The sequence below is a fragment of the Canis lupus genome, chromosome 4 (genome assembly GCF_048164855.1).
Source record: "Canis lupus baileyi chromosome 4, mCanLup2.hap1, whole genome shotgun sequence".
Taxonomy (NCBI): domain Eukaryota; kingdom Metazoa; phylum Chordata; class Mammalia; order Carnivora; family Canidae; genus Canis; species Canis lupus.
Window position 1 is genome coordinate 69,303,920 of NC_132841.1, and position 20,772 is coordinate 69,324,691.

At 42.4% G+C, this 20,772-nt stretch overlaps 2 protein-coding genes and 1 long non-coding RNA gene across 16 annotated transcripts in view; 2 read left to right on the forward strand and 1 right to left on the reverse strand.

Moving 5' to 3' along the window:
• Positions 1 to 19,152, reverse strand: part of CARD6 (caspase recruitment domain family member 6) — a 41,111-nt gene extending 21,959 nt beyond the window's left edge. Inside the window, exon 1 of one of the 2 annotated variants that reach the window (XM_072824782.1) lies at positions 18,848 to 19,152. The gene's annotated coding sequence lies outside the window, so the exon portion shown is untranslated. The remainder of the gene's footprint in view (positions 1 to 18,847) is intronic. The other variant, XM_072824784.1, reaches the window with a different exon arrangement.
• Positions 10,678 to 17,507, forward strand: LOC140632608 (uncharacterized). The gene is made up of 2 exons (XR_012030224.1): positions 10,678 to 11,692; positions 17,261 to 17,507. It is a non-coding gene; the product is annotated as an uncharacterized lncRNA (long non-coding RNA).
• Positions 19,153 to 19,586: 434 nt separating the features above from the next.
• PRKAA1 (protein kinase AMP-activated catalytic subunit alpha 1) overlaps positions 19,587 to 20,772 on the forward strand; it is a 36,228-nt gene continuing 35,042 nt past the window's right edge. For 6 of the 13 annotated variants that reach the window (XM_072824792.1, XM_072824794.1, XM_072824796.1 and 3 more), the window contains exon 1: positions 19,612 to 19,745. Coding sequence is in view for 3 of the 13 variants with exons in the window: in XM_072824785.1 (XP_072680886.1) it covers positions 19,619 to 19,745 (127 nt within the window). In the remaining 10 variants the exon portion in view is untranslated. Of the gene's footprint in view, positions 19,746 to 20,035; positions 20,061 to 20,152; positions 20,292 to 20,361; positions 20,500 to 20,772 lie in introns of those variants that run through there. The other 7 variants (XM_072824785.1, XM_072824787.1, XM_072824797.1 and 4 more) reach the window with 6 other exon arrangements.

Here is a 20,772-nt window from a genome sequence, read left to right on the forward strand (position 1 = left end):
AGGAGCCGCTGCTGAGCTAAACAAATAGGGCTTTGCGCTGTGAGACTAGAGTAACGGCTCTACTTCAGGGATGTTAGAGCTTGGTTCCTGGAATTTGGTTGTCATTTGTTAGTATGGTCTTCCTAACTTCTGTGCCTCTGCTCACTGTAAACTGGAGGGCTTATTGTAATTTTCATGGGCTTATGAGCATAGTCAAGTGAAGTTGCTTTTATCATAGTCATAAAGTTAGTAATTAAAGTTTATGAAATTGCTTTTGACCTACAAAAACAGCAATTTTAATACACAGGTGGCCCTTGAACAACAGGTTTGAACTCGAGTCCTTCAATAAACGCAGTATAGTATTAGAAACTTTCCTGATTTTAACATTTTATCTAGCTTTATTGTAAGAACACAGTGTATAATCTACAAAATGTGTGTTAACTGTTAACCTGTAAATTTTAGTCAACAGTAGGACTTAAGTTTTTGAAGAGTAGAAACTTCCATGTGGATATTTGACTGGGGTGTTGGTGCTCCAACATCTGCATTGTTCAAGGTTCAACTGTACTTAGCATTCAGCTGTACTTAGCATTGGTGTGAAGGGTAAAGGAGGCAGATGGGCAGGGATGCATTAACAAGGGTCTGTGTTTACTGAGTGTAAGGTGAGCTTACTTCATTTGCCAGTGCCTGTGGCCTTTAGTACAGAGTAAGTTTGGAAAAGTACTCTGGTGCTATGGTAATTATTCCTGCAGATCATAGAAGGCTCATGGGCCAAATGAACCCACCCTAACCAGCTAAACTGATTTTAAGGCCTAGGGAGAAGCAATGGGAAAGAGATGGGGCTGGGTTAGCACATTCAGAATAGAGTGCAAACGGGTGGATTTGGTTGAGTCCTAGTTTGCAGAAAGTTCATGTCTGATGCATCTAATGAGGTCCTAAGAGTTGATTGAGGTGTGGGCAGTGGATCCTAAGCTGACAGATGTCCCACTTAATTCTATTAATGGTAAGAAGTACACTTGACCCACCTGTAGCTCAGATGCCCTACTGAACAGCTGAGAGATTTATTGGGCAGAGGGTACTCAGGACCAGAGGAGTATCACCAATGTGTTGCTGAGAGGAGATCAGAAATAATCGAGTGCTTCATATCTTGTATTGTTTACTTGGCCCTTTACCTTTTTTTTTTTTTAAAGATTTTATTTATTCATGAGAGACACAGAGCGAGAAAGAGAGACCGAGACCCAGGCAGAGGGAGAAGCAGGCTCCATGCAGGGAGCCAGACATGGGACTGGATCCCCCCCGGTCTCCAGGATCACACCCTGGGCTGAAGACGGCGCTTAACTGCTGAGCCACCCAGGCTGCTTTACTTGGCCCTTCAATCACATACTGTGGTTTTTCAGGAGAAAGGGAGAGGGTTGGCAAGAATCTGGACGGGCAAACTGAATAAATCATGAAAGTTTTGAAGTATCATAGCTAAGGAGTTTGGACTTTCACCTGAAGGTAAATGATAAATCATCGAAGGTTTCCAGCCCACAGTGGCACAATTAGTTGTCATTAGCAAGATGTACAAAGTAGTGATGTGGATGTCACAAGTCTTGAAGTTGGAAGATAAGGCCGCAGGTTCTGAAATACGAAATAGTTTGTGAAAATCATAAGGACATGGACTTAAGGTAGTGGCAGTGGGGCTGGCTGCTTTGGGGAGGTCTCTAATGAGAATACCTGAAATTTGAATCAAAGGGAGCTTTTAAGCTATAACCCCCCCGACCCCCACTGGAATTTCCTTCTGTAACATAGGCTTCCTTTGCTGTAACATAAACAAAAATATTGCCTGGAAGAGGACTCTTGGATGATAGGTTTCTGACTAAGGGCAAAGAGGTGGTTTGTACATTTCTCTGTGATGGAGTGGAGTAGAATGGAGGCAAGAGGGAAATACTAAAGTTGGGTTTTGTTGCAATGCCTGTGGAACATCAGGAGGAAGTGCTTAGGAAGAACTGAGTAAACCTGGTGACAGTTGGGGTAGAATATTGGGCTGGAGCTCTACATGGGAAGTAGTAAACATAGAGTTGTGAAAGAACCAATTTTAAGGGTTAGAATGGTGAAGATAATTTACACAGACAGGAAGTGATGGTGAGAGAAGAGGATGCAATTTCTTGAGGAATTTCAGTCACCATTCTTGACAGTTGAAACTTTGAAAATACACACAAAAAAAAGACAATAGCTCCAAGAAAGATTTGGGGAGATATCCATAGACTAGAGAGAGTAGTTCATTATTTGTTAAACGTGTGTGGTAATGTACCTGCTATATGCCAGGCCATTGTTAGAGGTACAGTGGGAACGAAAACACAGTTGAAGTTAACGTTGATTCCAGTGATTGCAGAATTAGCCCATGAAATAGGACAGGGTTGAGTCATACAAAGGAGGTTTTATTTGAGGGGGTAATCACCTGGCTGTGGTTAAGAAAAATGAAGGGTTGTTTTTGTTTTTGTATTTTGAGAATAAAGATCATAAAAGACTTCAGGGGCGCCTGGGTGGCTCAATTGGTTGAATGTCTACCTTTGGCTGAGGTCATGATCCCTGGGTCCAGGGATGGAGCCCTGCATCCAGCTCCCTACTAAGCAGGGAGCTGGTTTCTGCCTCTGCCCCTTCTCCCATCATGTACTTCTCTTTTCCTCTTTTAAGTAAATAAAATCTTTAAAAATAAAGATGTCCAGATTTGGCATAATTTGGGTTGGTGTTTACTTTTTGTAAGCTTTATCTCAGTAAAGTATTGATAATCCAGTTTTCTAAGGATTCAGCACAGATAAGGTAATGAGGAACGAGTTTTAAAAAAAAATGCTTTGCGAAGGTTACCTGGAAATTCTATAGTTTCCTTTCATTTGTATTGATAATAGTGTGCCCCTTGTCCTGAACCAAATACCAGTTTAGTGACCCGTGTGCTGGAAGCACTTCCAGGTCCAGGAGATAGGTGGGAAATGACAAAAGGACTGCCCTGACGGATTTCAGCTGTGTGTACATAGGCTTGTGTGTGTTGGAGGGTGACTGAACAAGTAAGCAATTTCAGGTAGTGTTAAGTGCTGTGAAGACAAAGATGTGATAGAGAATGTGGAGGTAGGGGACCCTTTAGAAAGGTGGTTCAAAAAAAAAGGTTAAGAAAGCTAAATGGTAAGGAGCCATCCCTACAAAGATAAGAACAGTCATCAGGCAGAGATTATATTCTGCCTTTTTTGAGTTCTGGTTTGGTTGCAAAATTTAGTTTATGTTGAAATTTTGTAATACTGTACATTCATGTAAGAAAAGCAAAGTAATAGAGTACTGGCTGGTTCAGTTGGTAGAGCATGTGACTTGATCTTGGGATTGTGAGTTTAAGCTTCATGCTGGTTGTAGAGATTACTTAAATAAAACTTTTTAAAAAAGTGTTAAAATTAACGCATGGCGCCTTGTTGGCTCAGTTGGTTAAACATGACTTTTTTTAAGATTTTATTTATTTATTCATGAGAGACACCTAGAGACAGAGACACAGGCAGAGGAAGAAGCAGGCTCCATGCAGGGAGCCCGATGTGGGACTCGATCCCAGGTCTCCAGGACCAAAGGCAGGCACGAAACCACTGAGCCATCCAGGGATCCCTAACATTTCACTCGATTTCTGCTCTGATCATGGTTTCAGGGTAGTGAGATCAATCCCTGCTTGGGGCTCTGCACAGGGCATGGAGCCTGCTTAAGATTCTCTTTCTTCCTCTCACTTTGCCCCTCCCTCTAAAATGAAATAAATAAAAGCTTCCTTGTACAGTAAGGTAGAGCAATGTTTTGTCAAGGAAATTCCAATGAAAAAAAGGTTCCTGTGTATGCAAGTGGTTTGTAGAATAGGCATGGTATGTAGATTGAGATAAAAACATAACTATTTTTTGTGTCCTTTCTTTACCCAGTGGGAATATGCTCCAGTGCCCCAGGATGAAGACTTGGTCTGATCCATATATTTTTAGAGCATTCGCAAATAATAAACAGTAATTTCTAGTCGTGATTAGTTTTAAAAGTTTTATTTCAATAAGTAAAATATCCAATCCTGTGTAATAAGTCAAAACTCAAAAATGACGTAACTCCCTTCTTCCAGCTTGGGCTTCCTTTGGGCTAGATGCCAGCAGTGGAGGAGGAGGTATGGTCCCTTTGCTCACCTGTACACTCTGGGGCTTGTAAGCTGCAATTTTACCCCTCTCCTCGACCTAGCAGAGGATTAAGCTGACTTTTACTCTCTTGGGCTCTTATAATACCTCTTTGGAGATTCCCTACTGAGTTCCCTCTCCTATAGTTCCCATCTCACTTCACAATTGTCTTTTGTGACTTCTTCCTTGCTCCTAGTATCCAGACTCTTTCTTGTAGGGTTCTCTGTACCTGAGGGCCCTATTGGCAGGATCCAAAACTATCCCCTGCTGTCTTCCCTGCGTGGTACACATTTCGTCCACAGGAAACATTGCCACATTCCTGACCTGACCAAATTCTGAAGTGCAGCAGGCCTCTCCTGGCACGCCACCAAAACAGTTGCAGGAAACACATTTCAAAGTTCTCTGAGTGGTTCTTTTGAAGTTTCCTTCACCAGGTTTAGAGCTAGAAGGCAGCAATCCCCTTTTTTCAAGAAGGTTGGATTAAATACTTAAAGCTCTCTTCAAAGGAATTTCTTTGCCAATCTCTCCTTTGTATCCCTCTTATATCAAGGATCTCAGGATTCTAAAAGCTATGACCGGGTCTTTGGAGATATATTCTTGGGGGATGGGGTGGGGAATATGTGCCTAATTTTAGTAGTTCCCTGAGGCAAGAAAAGTCCTATTCTGATAGAATTTATATTTATAGAGCTCTGTAAATAAACATCCAATAAATGTAAAAAGTACTTGGTTTGCCCTTAAAAATGCTTACAATGGTTTGTGAACTCCTGAGTGTTATATAAAGAAAATAAGTCCTTTAGAGGAGAGGTCTTTAAAAAAGACAACTGGTAAAATTATCAGGAAAAGGTCCAGCTTCCCTAAGTTAAGAGTAGAGATGTTATATAGGTGGCTGAGGGTTAAGCATATGATATTATGCCAGGTGGTATTTCAGGAACGTAACTATCTTAGGCAAATGGGAGGAAGGGAGGGTGGCATAAGATGCAGCCACCTCAGGATGGAGAAGGCATAGTCAGGGCAGAAACTGTTTATGGTCCCTGTGCCACAGAAGAGCAGCCCTCAGGGAAGCAGCAGCTCCCCAGGAGAGGAGACAGGAAGCAAGAAGCCTCAGAGAGAAGCACTGTCCAATTAAGGATGGCTCTGGGGAGAGAAACCTCTGGGAACATAGACCTTGAGGGAGCACATCATGGCAAACTGTGAACACTGTGCTTTTACAGTTGCAGGAGACTTGAGATGGCAAATTTGACTTTATTTTGGAGAGGAGAAAACTATAGCACAGGTTATTTGTTAAAGGTATATATTTTCTTCGGTAATAAAAATTCCAACAACTTGAGTGTTGTTGGAATGCATTCCTTTAAAAAGACATTGCATAAATTAAATGGAAGATTACTTTTGTAGAAAATTTGTCTTCATTAAATGGAATCCTGACTCATTTGTGGCCTGTATGTACAGCCAAGGGCTAATCACATGTCATAAAGTACAGAGATCTAAGATACTATTCACATACATAATTTTAGCATTAGGTTAACTCATTTAAAAGGTAACCGTAAGCCTTCTTCCAACAATCTTGATCAGAGCAAATCGGCTCTTTTCTGATCCACTCCCTTTCTAGAAGTGTTGTGAGAGAATATATTTATTGAGTAAAATCCCCAACAGTTAAATTTTTGAACAATTTAAAAATTTTGAATAAATTTCATATGCATTACGGAGATAGCTTTTAAAGTGAGTAGATTAACTATTGATAGATTTTTTTTTAAAGATTTTATTTATTCATGAGAGAGGCGGAGACATAAGCAGAGGGAGAGGCAGGCCATCTGGGTGCCCAACTATATACATAGATTTAAAGGCAGTATCACACACATTCTCCCTTCTGGATTCTTCTCAATGTCTTTTTTTTTTTTTTTTTCAATGTTTTGAGTTTAGACTATGCTAAATTCTGTAAGATGCAAGCAAAGGCTTTCAGTATTTGCAAAATTGAGAAAACTTCACTTGCTGTACTAAAACCTGGTGGTTTATTACATGAATAACAACATGCAGAGTATAAAATATAAACATCTAGGAAAAACAGTTGGTACATCAGGCTTCAGTAGGACAGAAACCACACAATAATTTGAACAGGAATCATTTAATGTAAGGGATTGGGGTAATGAAGGATTGAACAGTAAAAATGAAACAACTATAGGAAGAGTGAAACAAGGACAGGCCCTACCCTTAGAAGCTGAGATAGAGCACTAAAGGAAAAGGCCTCCCTACATCTGGAGTTGAGATCCAGATGTCAGAAGGTAGAGCATAGCTCACTGGATGTTGAACTGTCTTGCTGCTGGGACTTCCCTGGAAAGCCCAGAGGGATGCTGATGGGAAAGTCATTCATGGAGAGGTACACTGCCCAACAGCCTTCTGCAGTGAAACTGCCTGAAGGAGCTCTGAGGGAGGTTTCTGGTCATTAGGCACCTGTGGCCAGTGCAGGAGCCTGATTGCAGACATAGCCTCTCTCTGAAGTTTACCAAGAATCATTTTATTTTTAAAGATGTTATTTTTAACTAATCTCTACACTCCACGTGGGGTTTGAACTCACAACTCTAAAATTAAGAGTCTCATGCTATACCAACTGAGCTAGCCAGGTGCGCTCAGCTCAGAGCTCTTTGTCAGATTCAACCTGAGGTAAAATTTGTGCTGAGTTGGCCAGTATAAATATATATAAAATATGGTAGACAATTGTTGTCTAATAGAAATATGTGAACCACATATGCAAACCATGTATGTAGTTTTAAATTTTCTAGCTGTCACATTTGAAAATGTAAAAAGGGCACCTTGCTAATTCAATCGGTAGAGTATATAACCCAACCTGCAGGTCATGAATTCAAGCCTCATGTTGGATGTGAGATTATTTAAAAAAAAAAAAAAAAAGTAATTTAACATTTTTTAAAGAGTATGTCCAACATCATTTACCATATAATCAGTATAAAACTGGAGATATTTTTCATTCTTTTTTTATACCAAGCCTTCAAAATACAATGTGTATGTTCTACTTTCTGCACATCTCTGTTCAGATGTCACATTTCAAATGCTCAATAGCTTTATGTGGCTAGGGGTTACCCTATTTGGTAGCATGAACGTCGACATCAAGTTTAGCATTTTGGGATTGAATGATCATTTGGTAAAGTTACCTTGATCAAAAAAAGTGCTGCATCCACCATATAAAATATAAAGATAAAATCAAAACACAAAAGTTAATAGCTTTTAGGTCAATTTACCCAGCTGGTAAACCCAGCTTTTTACCTGTAAAATGGCAAAAAGAGTTGTACCTACCTCATGTTTGTTGCACAAATTGTTGCTATGAGAACAAAATGAGATAGGTCATATAAGGTACCAGCACAGTGCCTGGCACATGGTAAGAGTTTGGTAAATGTTAGTGTTCATTATTACTATGTATGTGTCATTCCTAGATAAGGGTATCAATTTGATAGTAGTAAGAAGATAGAAAGAACCCTATAAAGATATGTATGTTGGTGAATCCACCACAGTCAATGATCTATTTATATGCTATAGCAATGTAGGCTCAGAAATTTGACTTTATCAGAACAATGAAGGTGGCTTATCTCTCAGGTAAAGCTTATATTAACAGAGTAACCAAGATTACTATATATCCAGTAAACTTTTTAACAACATTCTGTCTACAAAGATAAACTGAACACTGTCTTTGTGCCTAGGCATTTGGGGATACATCGATGAACTAAGGGGAAGGAGAAAAGTGGTCATGGATAAGCCCAAGTCATGTTTAAACAAAATGACAGTCAACTCTTATTATCCAAGTAGGGGTAATAATTCCCCATTTGGGAATTATTTCTGATTGAAGATCTACAGCTACTTGGTGAGGATTTGATCCAAAGGCAGAGGGAGTAGGAAAGATGATGGTGAAATGCCTACCGCATGAGCTCAGGTTAAATCTCAAGGTCATTTTCCATCTACTCAACTTCACCACCACTGCACGCACTTCACCTGCCTCCATGGTTAATCAGCAAACTGATTAATCCACCTAGGTAATCAAAAATTGTTTGAAAATTGGCTTCCAACTAATCCAAAGTATAACTGTCAAACAGGGAGAGTGCTCTGAAAGGCTTGACAAAAACTTCTTTTTTTTAATTTAAAGATTTATTTTTATTTATTTATGATAGACAGAGAGAGAGAGAGAGGGGCAGAGACACAGGCAGAGGGAGAAGCAGGCTCCATGCCGGGAGCCTGACGTGGGACTCGATCCTGGGACTCCAGGATCGCGCCTTGGGCCAAAGGCAGGCGCGAAACTGCTGAGCCACCCAGGGACCCCCGACAAACACTTTAGCTCTGAAAGAACATTATTTTTCTATTCTTGAGAAAGCACCTTACCATAGCTCACATGAACTAACCAGAAAAGGAGGCAGGAAATCCTTCCTTTAACAGAGTTAGTAGGCTGAAAGACTGTTTAACATCAGATGCAGTGCCTTGGAACACAGCCAAGATAGTCTAGTTAATTACATTCTAAGTAAGGCTAGCCAAGTGGGTCTGGACATTCTCAATTCTAAACATGTATACTAACCAAGCATTATCACAAGGGCACAAAGTTCATGCCCATGGGCATTAGTCATTGCATTATTTATTATATATTTTTAAAAACCTAAATCCCCTAAGTAGAGGTTGAGTTAAATAAATTATAGTACATTCTTACGATAGTAATGCAATTGTTAAAAAAAAAAAAAGATGACTTTTATTTTTTAAAAAAGATTTTATTTATTCATGAAAGATCGAGCTAGAGAGACAGAGGCAGAGGGAGAAGCAGGTTCCATGCAAGGAGCTTGATGTAGGACTCGATCCCGGGACCCGGGATCACAACCAGAGCCAAAGGCAAGCGCTCAACTGCTGAGCCACTCAGGCGTCCCCCCAAAAGAGATGCTTTTTATTAAATGTAAATCACACTTCAATGAACTTGCTTAAAAAGGATGAGAAGCCCGGGTGGCTCAGTGGTTTAGCGCCACCTTCAGCCCAGGGCGTGATCCTGGAGACCAGGGATCGAGCCCCATGTCAGGCTCCCTGTGTGGAGCCTGCTTCTCCCTCTCTCTGTGTGTGTGTCTGTGTGTGTGTGTGTCTCGTGAATAAATAAATAAAATCTTTAAAAAAATAAAAAGGAAAGAAGACAATGGAGCAATGCCTTCAAAATTCTCAAGTAAATTCTTTACAACTTAAAACCCTATATCCAACCAAACTACGAAGTGTAAGGGTAGGATAAAGACATTTCAAACACATAAGCTCTCAGAAAAATTCACTTCCCGGAGTTTTTCTCATAAAGCTACTGGTGGGATACATTTCACCAAAACCAGGAAAAAGAAAAGCAAAAATGGACCAAGAAGGGGAAACCATGGTATACGTGAGACAACAAATCCAACACAAGAGAAGGTTAAAGGGACTCTTGAGGAAGATAGTGAAGGGGGATTCTCAAGTGATAACTCTGATACAGGTGTACAAGGCAAATAAGAAAGATCTAGGAGAGTCATGTGCAAGAAGATCAAACTGATAATGCATATCATGTTTTAATGTCTTAAGAGATTTTAGACAATTGGTAGAATTGGGTTGCATCAATGATAAACACATAGAAAACTAAGTAAAAAATATGACAAAGTATGAATACCTCCTGTATATCATATACTTCAAGCATTTTAATGTTGAGAAAAGATTTTAGATAATTGGTAGAAAGTTTGGGTTGAATTTATAAGTACATAGATCTAAACAAGTAAAAAACACGACATAGTATTAGTTCCAGACAAAACAAAGTCTTCTATTAAAGGTCAATTATATGTAATTGAATAAGACACCTAGAAGATTCTCTAAGTCAGAATTTCATAGTCAAATAATCTAGAACCATTTCAGTAAAAATAAAATATACTAGACTTAGAACAATTCCTAACACAAAGAAAATAAAATTCCCACATAAAACCAAAAGCATCTTAATTTCTGAAATTAAAAGTTTTACACATTTGATAATGTACTTGAATTTAATTGTATTTATGTAAGAGAAATAATAGATACAAAGAATGGGTGAATTAAGTTAGTAATTTCATGAACTGATTATATATGTAAGGAAAAATATTCTTTACTGAAACAAAACAAAATCAGGTCTTTAACTCTTTTCTTGCTTATATAATCTATTAGTTATTAAGGAAACCACCAAAGCTAAATAACTGTCTGTCTACCTATCTATAGATAGGTAGATACATTTGATACATTTAACATACCTTTTAGCAAAGCTGTACCATTATCAGATTCTTTTTAAAAGTACAAAATATTTTAAAGTATCTGAAGACATTTTAGAATGGAGACCAATCTTAAATTTTATTTATTTTTTCAAAGATTTGATTTTATTTATTTATGAGAGACAGAGAGACAGAGGCAGAGAGGGAGGCAGAGGCAGAGGGAGAAGCAGGCTCCCCGCAGAGCAGGGAGCCCGACATGGAGCTTGATCCCAGGACCCTGGGATCATGACCTGAGTCAGAGGCAGATGCTTACCTGACTGAACCATCCAGGCGCCCCTTAAATGTTTAAATACTGTATCTTTTCCTTATTTCAAAAGCATTTAAGGGTGACAGAAAAGACAGAAATGAACCTTAAATGGTTATTGCTAAGGGAAAGAAGCCAGTCTGAAAAGACTCCATGCTGTATGATTCCAATTAAGTAGACATTCTGAAAAAGGCAAAATGATAAGAGACAGGAAAAAGAGGACAGAGTTGAACATGTGAAGCACGGGATTTTTAGGGTGGTGAAAATATTCTGACCCATAATAGCAGACACATGGCATTGAACAGTTGTCAAAATCCGTAGAACTTTACAGTGGGACGTGAACCTGAAGGTATGCAGATTTTAAAAAGTCAGTTGCAAGGCTGTGGTGTAAGGCCTAATATTAAGGTTCAATATTACATATTGTTGCCTTGACATCTGGTAATATTGAGAGGGCCTCAAAAGGCATAGCTATAAGTTCCCCTCCCCTTTCTGCTCCCACAGTTAAGTTTCTATAGCCAAACAACCCTCCTTACCAAAAGGCCAGGCATAGTTAGTGCTAATTCTTGAGTAGTGAGTTCAGTTCCCTGTCAGCATGTACAATTATTCAAGTAACTAGTCACGTTCTTCACAAGAACCAGGAGGGAACCCACCCTATTGATACTACAAATCCTGCCTTTTGAACCCACTGGTTGGTTGTTCTGTTCCTGATGGCAACCCCTGTTAGTATGTGACCAAGAGACCACTGCTGATGGTCCTCTGTTTGGTGGTGTGCATTTGGCCATCCGCATGACCCTAGGAGGGAATTCCTCCCTCAGCAACATGGTACATAAGAGATTAAAGCAAAAATTGGGGCATTCCAGAGCAGAATGCAGATTGTGACAACATAATCTATTGGTATTATACTACGTAAAACGTCCTCACTGAAGAGGGTGGAGGGCAAAGGTGCTTACCTAAAGAAATGGTGAAGTCCAGATTAGCACTTGGAAATGAGGGAGTCTATAAAACTAAAGACAAAAGGAACTGCACAGTTGTTATCCACAGAGGTAGGGTTAACAATTCTATTTCCATAAATACATCTGCTACTCTAAGCAATTAAGGAAAGGATTGTTAGATAATGGAAGCTAGGTTTCTTGCTGTTGGAGTGGGAGTTTAAAGATAAGCAAAGGAAAGAGACAAGGATAACCTATGTAGTGATGGACTAGAGTTGGTTATATAAAATCATGTTTAGCTATTACAGATAGGGGCAGTTGTACATATAGCAATATTTAGAGATATGGGTATATTGATAGTATACACACATATATTTTCTTGCTCTGTCAGCTGAGAGAGTCTAGAAGCAATGACACTTCAAACACCAAATCTTGGATTCTAATACTGCTCTCCAATAAAAGTAAGCAGGATACCTTGGAGAAATGGCTGATCCTAGCCCTGGAGCAGGAAATAATACAAGATGATTCTGGAACATCTTGTAGTACCAGAAAGTAAGGAAGTGCTAAACAAAAACACAATAAAAATGACATTGATGAAGGTATGTCAAAAGGATACAGGAGCCAACTAAGAAAGCATCCACTGATCAAAGCTGGAACAATTTATTGCTCAAATTGCAATATTTGAATTGCAAGGGAATTGGATTATAACCCAGTTATAATAACCTGAAGGGAGAATTGGATTATAACCCAGCTATAAAATAAACATTCATGAATCTACACTGCTGTAAATAAATGATTGAATAAATGGGAGAGAAGAAGCAAAACTGTGAAGAATTCTAAATAACTTACGTAGATAGCATACCCTAAAGGCAGGGGAGCATAACTCTCCAATCCTTAAGTGTGGGCTGTGGTTAGTGATTTCCTTCTATAGAATACAGAAAATAATACAGTATGGAAAAAAGGAAAAAAAGAGTAAGTCTATAGTAGAGAAACCCGACAAACACGACCTCTGGCAGGTAATTAAGGTCAACACCAACAGTGATAAACCATGTACGTAAGTATGAACCCTTGATATAAGATTAAAATGGACCATTGTCTGTGTTCCTCCTCCCAAACCACTAACAATCAGTCTAGCCATGAGAAAAACATCAAATTCCAAAAGAGAGGCAGTCTACAAAATACCTGACCAATACACCTCAATACTGTCAAGATCATTAAAACCAGGAATACCCGAGGAATTCTCATAGCCAAGAGGATCCTACAGGGGCATGATAACTAAATGCAATGTGGTCCTGGAACAGAAAAAGGAAATTTGGTAAAAATTATGGAAATTGGAATGAAGTGTGGACTTCAGTTAATGATAATATATCAATATTGGTTCATTGATTGTTACAAATGTACCACAGAATGTAAGGTATTGATAACAGTAGAAACTGGCTGTGGAGTACATAAGAACTCTGTACTATCTTCACATCTTTTCTGTAATGCTAAAGCTGTTCTAAAAAATACTAAAAAAGGGCAGCCCCGGTAGCTTAGCGGTTTAGCACCGCCTTCAGCCCGGGGCCAGATCCTGGAGACCAGGGATCCAGTCCCACATCAGGCTCCCTGCATGGAGCCTGCTTCTTCCTCTCCTGTGTCTCTGCCTCTCTCCCTCCCTCTCTCTCATGAATAAATAAATAAAATCTTAAAAAAAAAAAAAACAAGGCATCGGAAGAGGATGGTGGGGGGCACCTGGGTGACACAGTTGGTTAAGAGTCTAGCACTTGATTTCAGCTCAGGTCATGACCTTATGGTATTGATATCAAGCTCCACATCAGATGCTGCACTGAGCATGGGGCCTGCTTGAGATTCTCTCTCCTTCCGCCCCTCCACCGCTCATGCCTTCTCTCTTAAGAAAAAAAAAAAGGATCTGGAAAGCTTAAAGAGTAATATTTCCCTTAAAGTAAATAAGGGAGCTTGGGCAAGCTGAAGTGAAGAGGCTTTGCATGTCTGTTTCTTACAGCATCTCTTCCAGTTTACAATACACCCCTCCACTGAGGACAGGACAGCAGCCCAGACCAGAGGGAGCTAAGCCAGGCAGCTGCATAGGAGTCAGTCTGTAAGGGATACTATACATCTCTGAGGTGCCAAATTATCACTCAAATTTGTATTTACCTGAACTCTTCCTGGAAAGGGGTAGTGAAAAAGAACCACTTTGCTAAATTACTTGTGGTGAGATAAGAGCTCCCCGGCTACAGAAAACCAGCTTAGATTGAATGTGTGCTTAGATGGCCTGCTGATCGCAGTCTAAGAAATGAGGGTCTAGTAACATCAGTGTCTTTGCTCCCTGGAAAAATGCTCTGCAATCCTCTATTTTGTGCCTTTCCACTTAGATAAATGTCAAACCACAAAAAAAATTTTTAAAGATTTTTTTTTTTTAAGTAACCTCTGCATTCAACATAAGGCTCATATTCATGACCCTGAGATCAAAAGTTGCACACTCTTCTGACTGAGCCAGGAAGGCACTCCAATGTTGAACAAAGTTTTAAATCATATTGTTTTGGTGCGCCTGGGTGGCTCAGTTGGTGGGGTGTCTGCCTTCTGCTCAGGTCATGATCCCAGGGTCCTGGGATCCAGTCCCACCCACATCAGGCTCCCTGTTCAGTGGGGAGTCTGCTTCTCCCTCTACCACTCTCCCTTGCTTGTGATCTCTCTCTCTCTTAAATGAATAAATAAAATCTTAAAAAAAAAAAAAAAAAAAAGAATATTGGGATGCCTGGGTGGCTCAGCGGTTGAGTGCCTGCCTTTGGCCCAGGGTGTGATCCTGGAGTCCCAGGATCGAGTCCCACATTAGGCTCCCTGCATGGAGCCTGCTTCTCCCTCTGTCTGTGTCTCTGCCTCTGTGTGTCTCTTATGAATAAATAAATAAAATCTTAAAAAAAAAAAAAAAGAATATTGTTTTGAAGGGAACCAAACTGCTGGTCTGAATGGAGAGACAAATTATTAGCCCATTCAAGGTATCCAAGCATTTATCAGCTCCTTGTATTACCAATTGAGTAAAAGCAAGACTAATAGCAACCAGAAACAGGACAGTCCAATTACTTTTCTCTCCATATAGTCTCAAGGACATTGTTTCCTTTAGCTGATAGGAACAGGGCAGCAAAGTTGTTACATTTTTTGTTGAAGGAATACACCTTCTGCTGCTGATCATGGATAGGTCTACATGCCTGATACTCAGAGAATCAACTGGGAGATGGGTAGGGTTGATGTTTTCTCATTAATAGGAAGTAAGCCAACCAGGATCAACCAGCCACTTGTACATAGAGATGGGCCAAGGGAGTCCTCGCAGACAGTGCTAAGATTTTCCCTAGAAAACAGTTCTAGGCCTATGTCTAGAAGGATAATTGAAGCTAAAGTTTGTCATCATGAGAGGGTTCTAAACATTTTTTTTTTTTTTTTAAAGATTTGATTTATTCATTAGAGACACAGATTGAGGCAGAGACATAGGCAGAGGGAGGAGACACAGGCTCCCTGCAGGAGCCTGATGCGGGACTCGATCCTAAAACTCTAGGATCATGTCCTGAGCTGAAGGCAGACACTCAACTGCTGAGCCATACAGCATCCCTTGCCTAAAAAGTTTCTAATTAGGAGTTAGGAACCATCTAGTTAAATAGAGGAAAATAGTTCACAAATTTTTATCACTAACATCTTGGAAGCTTCTAATATAAACTGTTCTTTTTTCTGTCTCTTCCATAGGCTTATATTGCTTCTGGACTCTTCTAATTATCCATATTCTCCAAGTAAATCTTCTATTCTTGGATCCCTTAATGCCCTACTTAATCTGCCATTTGTATGGTGATGACACCCAATCTGTATCTCTGGGCTGAACTTTCTTTGGAGTAATAGACCTGTATTACTAGTATCATCCTGGATATCCTTACCTGAATGTCTTTTAGATGCCCTAATGTTACAAGTAGAATTCATTATTTCTATTGAACCTCTATTCCCCATTCTCCCAAAAATCCCTCCAGAGGTCGAGAGGTAAGTAAGATTTCTTCCTCACCCTCTCTGTCCACACCAATCTCTGGTGTTGCTAATTCCATGTCTATTTGAAATTTTTCTTCTTTATACATAGTACCTGTCTCATCATTTCATCACCAGTTCTCCTGTTTTATCACCACTTTGGTCTTGCTCTTTTCCAAACCATCCTCCACAATGAATTCAGAGTTTAATTTTTTTTTCTAACAGTTAAACACTTTTTGACTCTATGATATATGCATAAGGTTCAAAACCAAAAAGTTAAGAAGTGTAAATATGGGAAAGTCTGCCCACCTGACTTCTTGATCACCATTTTCCCTTACCAAAGGCACCCATAGCCATCAATTTCTTTAGTAAAAGTAATTCTAAAATGCACCTACTTCATATCTTCTGTGGTTCATCACTCCATAACGTCCAAATTGAGAAGTACATATGAGGATTTTTCAGGATTTACTGTTTGTCTTTTGTTTCTTCTAACAAATCCCTCTGTACATCCAGATTTCATCCCCTGTATCTACTTTGTTTTCCCTGAAAAGCCTAAGGCTTCTTTCCCTCTGTGATTTTGCATATGCTCTTCCCTCTGCCTGGGATGCCTTGTTCCCCATGTTTTCCCACACCCTGTGCCATCCTTCATTGAGTACAGTGCAATACCCCTTGCCCTTCCCCTATATTCAAGTTGAAGCTTTATGGACCTCCACAGATAAAGGTTATGCCTTCCCTTCACGAAACCCCTTTTAAAGAACCATAGAGTGGGGCACCTGGCTCGCTCAGTTGGGGGAGCATGCAACTCTTGATCTTGGGGTTGTGAGTTTGAGCTCCATTTTGTAGAGATTAAAAATAAAATCTTTAAAAAAAGGACCATACATATGTCTTTATTGTAGCACCTAGGACATTGCTTTGCCATGTTGAAAGCAGTATTGTGTTCCTTTGTCTTTTGAGTCCTTAGAGTCTAGCAAACTAATACCTACTTTTTAAATAAATATTTAATATTAGTTACAGTGTAACTACAACTAAGGTAAGACCATATTAGGCTGCATTAATAGAAGTATAGTGCTCAGAATTTTTAGTTCTGGACACCATATTTAGAGAGAGAGAGAGAGAGAGAGAGAGACTGAAGAAGTGTAATATCCACCTGTCAGTGTACGGTTCACTAACACTGTGATGGCCTTAACAAGAAAAGACCAAGAGAATGCACAGCTCTCATAGGATCCCTGAAGGGCCGGAGGGGAAACAGCTGACAACTACTTAACTTCCTCCTGAAACGCAAGGTTCTCCAACAGGGTGTTGGGTCATTGTGGTATGTCTTCATCAGTGCTGAGATGTACTGCAACTTATTTGTACTTATAAAAGCTGAACTACTGAAATCTGAAACCAGTTTACCTTTCCCCTCCCTCCTAAATTAGTGTGGAATCAAGGTCGCTTCTGTAAAGTCACTCCTGTCCACTTACATTCCAATCTACTTGGCTTGAGAAAGGGGTAGTTACAACAGATGTGTCTGGAAACTGGGTGTAAACCAATTTGCTTATCTTCACTTCTAACCCGGGAGAATGTTGAGCATGTGAATACTATCTGAGTAGGAGGAAATAGAGAACAGTCATCCTAGACTATGAGCTCCTCCAGGGTAAGAGATTCCTCCATGAATTTTCATTTTGTATTTATCTACAGGGTCCGGCAGTGTTTGAAGAAGAAATGAGCGAGGGTTTGAGGATGGATCAATGCGAGGATGAAAGAAAAGAGAGGGTGCAAGAAAATGTGACCAAAACTTGAATGAAGGAAAGAGAAAAAGCAAGCGATTAAAGAAGGCTTATTTACCTTCTTAGAAATTGTTAACTGAATTCAGTTTTTAATCATAAGGAAAAAAAAAAACCAGCAATAAAAGCTGCTTAAATAGAGACTATGGAAGACCAAATAAGGTGACCTCTAAGTTCCCAGTCAAGCCTTTTTGATCCAAGATTCTACGTTTTATTTCCCCAGTAATGCCTTTGAGTGAATGGTAGCATTTAATGAATATATATTAAATAAAACTATAATCTAAAATATTAGAACAGAAACAAACATGTTTCTGTTAAAAAAAAACCCATATAATTTTCTTAATTGGGTTTTCATAGTTTCGTGAAGAGATTGCCCATTGATTTGCAAAATGCAGCTTCAGTTTGCTCCTTTGTAAAATGTTTTGTGGCTTAACCACACAGGACTGAGGTACCTTGTAATTCTTTTTTCTTTTAGGTTAAAAGAAATAACAGAACTTTGCTAGGTTGAACTCTAGACATGATGCAGATTTAAAGAAATTTAAGATGATACTTCAGGGTAAGGAATTAAAGTTTTTCTTTTTCTAAGAGAATCCAGTAATCTATTTCCGCTTTGTAGAGATCCAAGATGCCTGAGATGCAGAAACTCAGGAGGCAACAAGTAAAGATAAAGAGACCACAGAGCAAAAACAGTTACCACTGCCCACTCCCCAAGTATGTTAGTAATCAGACTTCTTAACTTTATGGCCCTTCAGAATATGTGCAGTCCATAATACATCAGAAACTGATTATCCAGGGCTAGTTGTAACTGTTGATGTAATTCTAAACTCAAGCTTTTGCTTCTCTTGCAGTACTTAATGCATGTTATTTTGCTTTCATAAACAGAATATAACAGACGAGCTGGGTAACTTTGATTAGGTACAAAAAGGATAATACTTTTAGTCTTACTTTTTTATATTATTTTCTCGATGGGTTCAACTCTGCCCATTGACACTGGCCCAAACGCTATCACACTGCAAAACTGAGATCGTATCTTGTTTTTTTGGACACTTCACTTTGCTCACGTCAGTGGAATTCAACTGAGTAGTGAACTGGCTTAAACATTTAACACAGGGACGCCTGGGAGGCTCAGCGGTTGAGCACCTGCCTTTGGCTCAGGGTGTGATCCGAGGATCGAGTCCCACATCGGGCTCCTTGTGGGGAGCCTGCTTCTCCCCCTGCCTGTGTGTCTGCCGCTCTCTGGGTCTCTCCTGAATAAATAAGATCTTTAAAGAAATTTAATACCAACAAGCATATTTCGCCCCCCCGCCCCCCGTGACAGGCCACATCCCATTTGTATAGATGATAGACTAAACTGTACTCATCGCAAGTACGATAAGTATCTGTCGACTGACTTGGTTGATGCAACCCTAAGCCTCGACTTCAGTTCAAAGTCTACATTTTACCGGAAACCTAAAAATGTTAATTCCTACGTGTGTAACACCCCATTCCTGAGCACACATACCGTTCGCAGGGTTCCCAACCGGCCCTTTCCCACGGGGCTTGCCTGGGGAAGGAAACTTGAGAAAAGCCTCCAGGAGCAGGAAAGCCCGACGACGCCACTAGGGCTGTCGAGGCGCCCGGCGGCAACGGACGGGCTCACGGCACCAAGCGCAGCCGCAGCCGCAGCCGCAGCCGCAGCCGCAGCCGCAGCCGCAGGGGACCGGTGCCGAGGGGGCTCCGTCGGAGATGCTCTCCGTCAGGGCACCTCCCGGGGGCTTCTCAGGTCCATCCGCACCGCAAAAATGAGCAGGCTGGGTGGGAACCGGCGGCCCGGCGCAGTCCCCGGCCGCGTCCCACCGCCCGCGGCGCCGGAGAGCCGCCCGCCCGGCCCCGCCCCGCCCCGGGAGTCGCCGGCAGCGGGGTCGCCGCGGGCAGGACCGGCCGCCGGGGAGCGCAGCCGCCCGCTCCGCAGCCCCGGGGCCCGGGCAGGGCGGGGCGCGGCGCGGCGGCGCGAGGAACCGGGGCTCCGGGGCTCCGAGGCCCCGCGGCCCCGCCGGCGACCCCCGCCGCCCCGCCAGGGGGAGCGTGCGCGCCGGCGCCGGGGCGGGGGAGCGCCGAGGGGGGCGGGGGCCCGGCGGGCGCGGCTGGCGGCGGCGCGGCGGCTCGGAGGCCGGGAGGCCCGGAGGCCCGGCGGCCCGCCCGCGTCCCCTCCCCTCCCCTCCCCTCCCCGCCCCCGCCCCCGCCCCCGCCCCGGCGCGGCCTGCCCGCCCCCTCCGCCCCCTCCCGCGGCGCCATGCGCAGGCTCAGTTCCTGGAGGAAGATGGCGACGGCCGAGAAGCAGAAACACGACGGGCGGGTGAAGATCGGCCACTACATCCTGGGGGACACGCTGGGGGTCGGCACCTTCGGCAAAGTGAAGGGTGAGGACCGCGGGGGCGAGGGTCGGCGGCGGCCGGCGACCCGCGCGCCGTCCGCGCCTCTCAGCCCCCGCCCCCCGCCCCGGCGTCCCTGCCCCCCTGCCCCGGGCTCGGCAGCCCCCGGCCTGGCTGCGGCGGCAGCGGCGTCCGAGCGGCCGCGGGACTGCGGCGCGACCCTGCCTGGCCGCGGGGGGGGGGGGGGGGGGGAAGGGGGCGGTCGCCATGGCGACGGCGCCGCGGCCCGAGGGGCTCGGCTCGGCTGGGCGCTGCGCGGGGCGGGGCGGGGCTGCGGAGGTGCGGAGGTGCGGACTCGCCCAGGTGGGGCCGGCGGGGCTGCGCCGCCCGGGGGGCCGGGGCGGGAGGCGGGGGGCCGGGGCGAGGGCCTCCCGGGGCCCGCGGCCGCTCCCTCGGCTCCGCGCCAGCCCATGGCCCCCCTGGCGGCGCCCGGGGTCGTCCGCGTTTCCGTCCCCTCTAGGAGGTTCTCCCCTTACCTGCCGGGGCCGATTCTTAGTGTGCGATGGGTGCCCCCTCCTCAGCCTCCCCCAGAAAGTAAGCTTGCTTTGGGGTAGCTTACGGAATTTTTTTTTTTTTTTTAAAGGGCCATCTTGTTGGGAAGGATGACTAATTTTTGTTCGGAGCAGTTAATGAGTATAAAACTGGTCCTGTATTTGCGATGCACGGTTTATGTTCTGAACGCAGACTCCGTGCCTTCAAGTGTTTCTGAATTACCAGTTTTGCAGACTCTGTGCCAAACTTGGTAGGTAGTGCAGATGTTGCCCCCAGACGGTATTTATTAGCTCATTAACGTAGTTTGTTTCCACTTATTTTCACAGGATATGTATGTTTTAATAATTTAGCGCACATCATTTGAACTTTTTTTAAGGAAAGTATGGAATCTCTTACCCTTGTGTTTCAACACAGTATTCTAGAAATAACACATTTGATCACGAGTCCACCAATTCTGGCACAAAAAGTTTAATTGCAAATTTTGTGAGGCATAAATATTTTTTCTTTAAGATATTTGACCTAT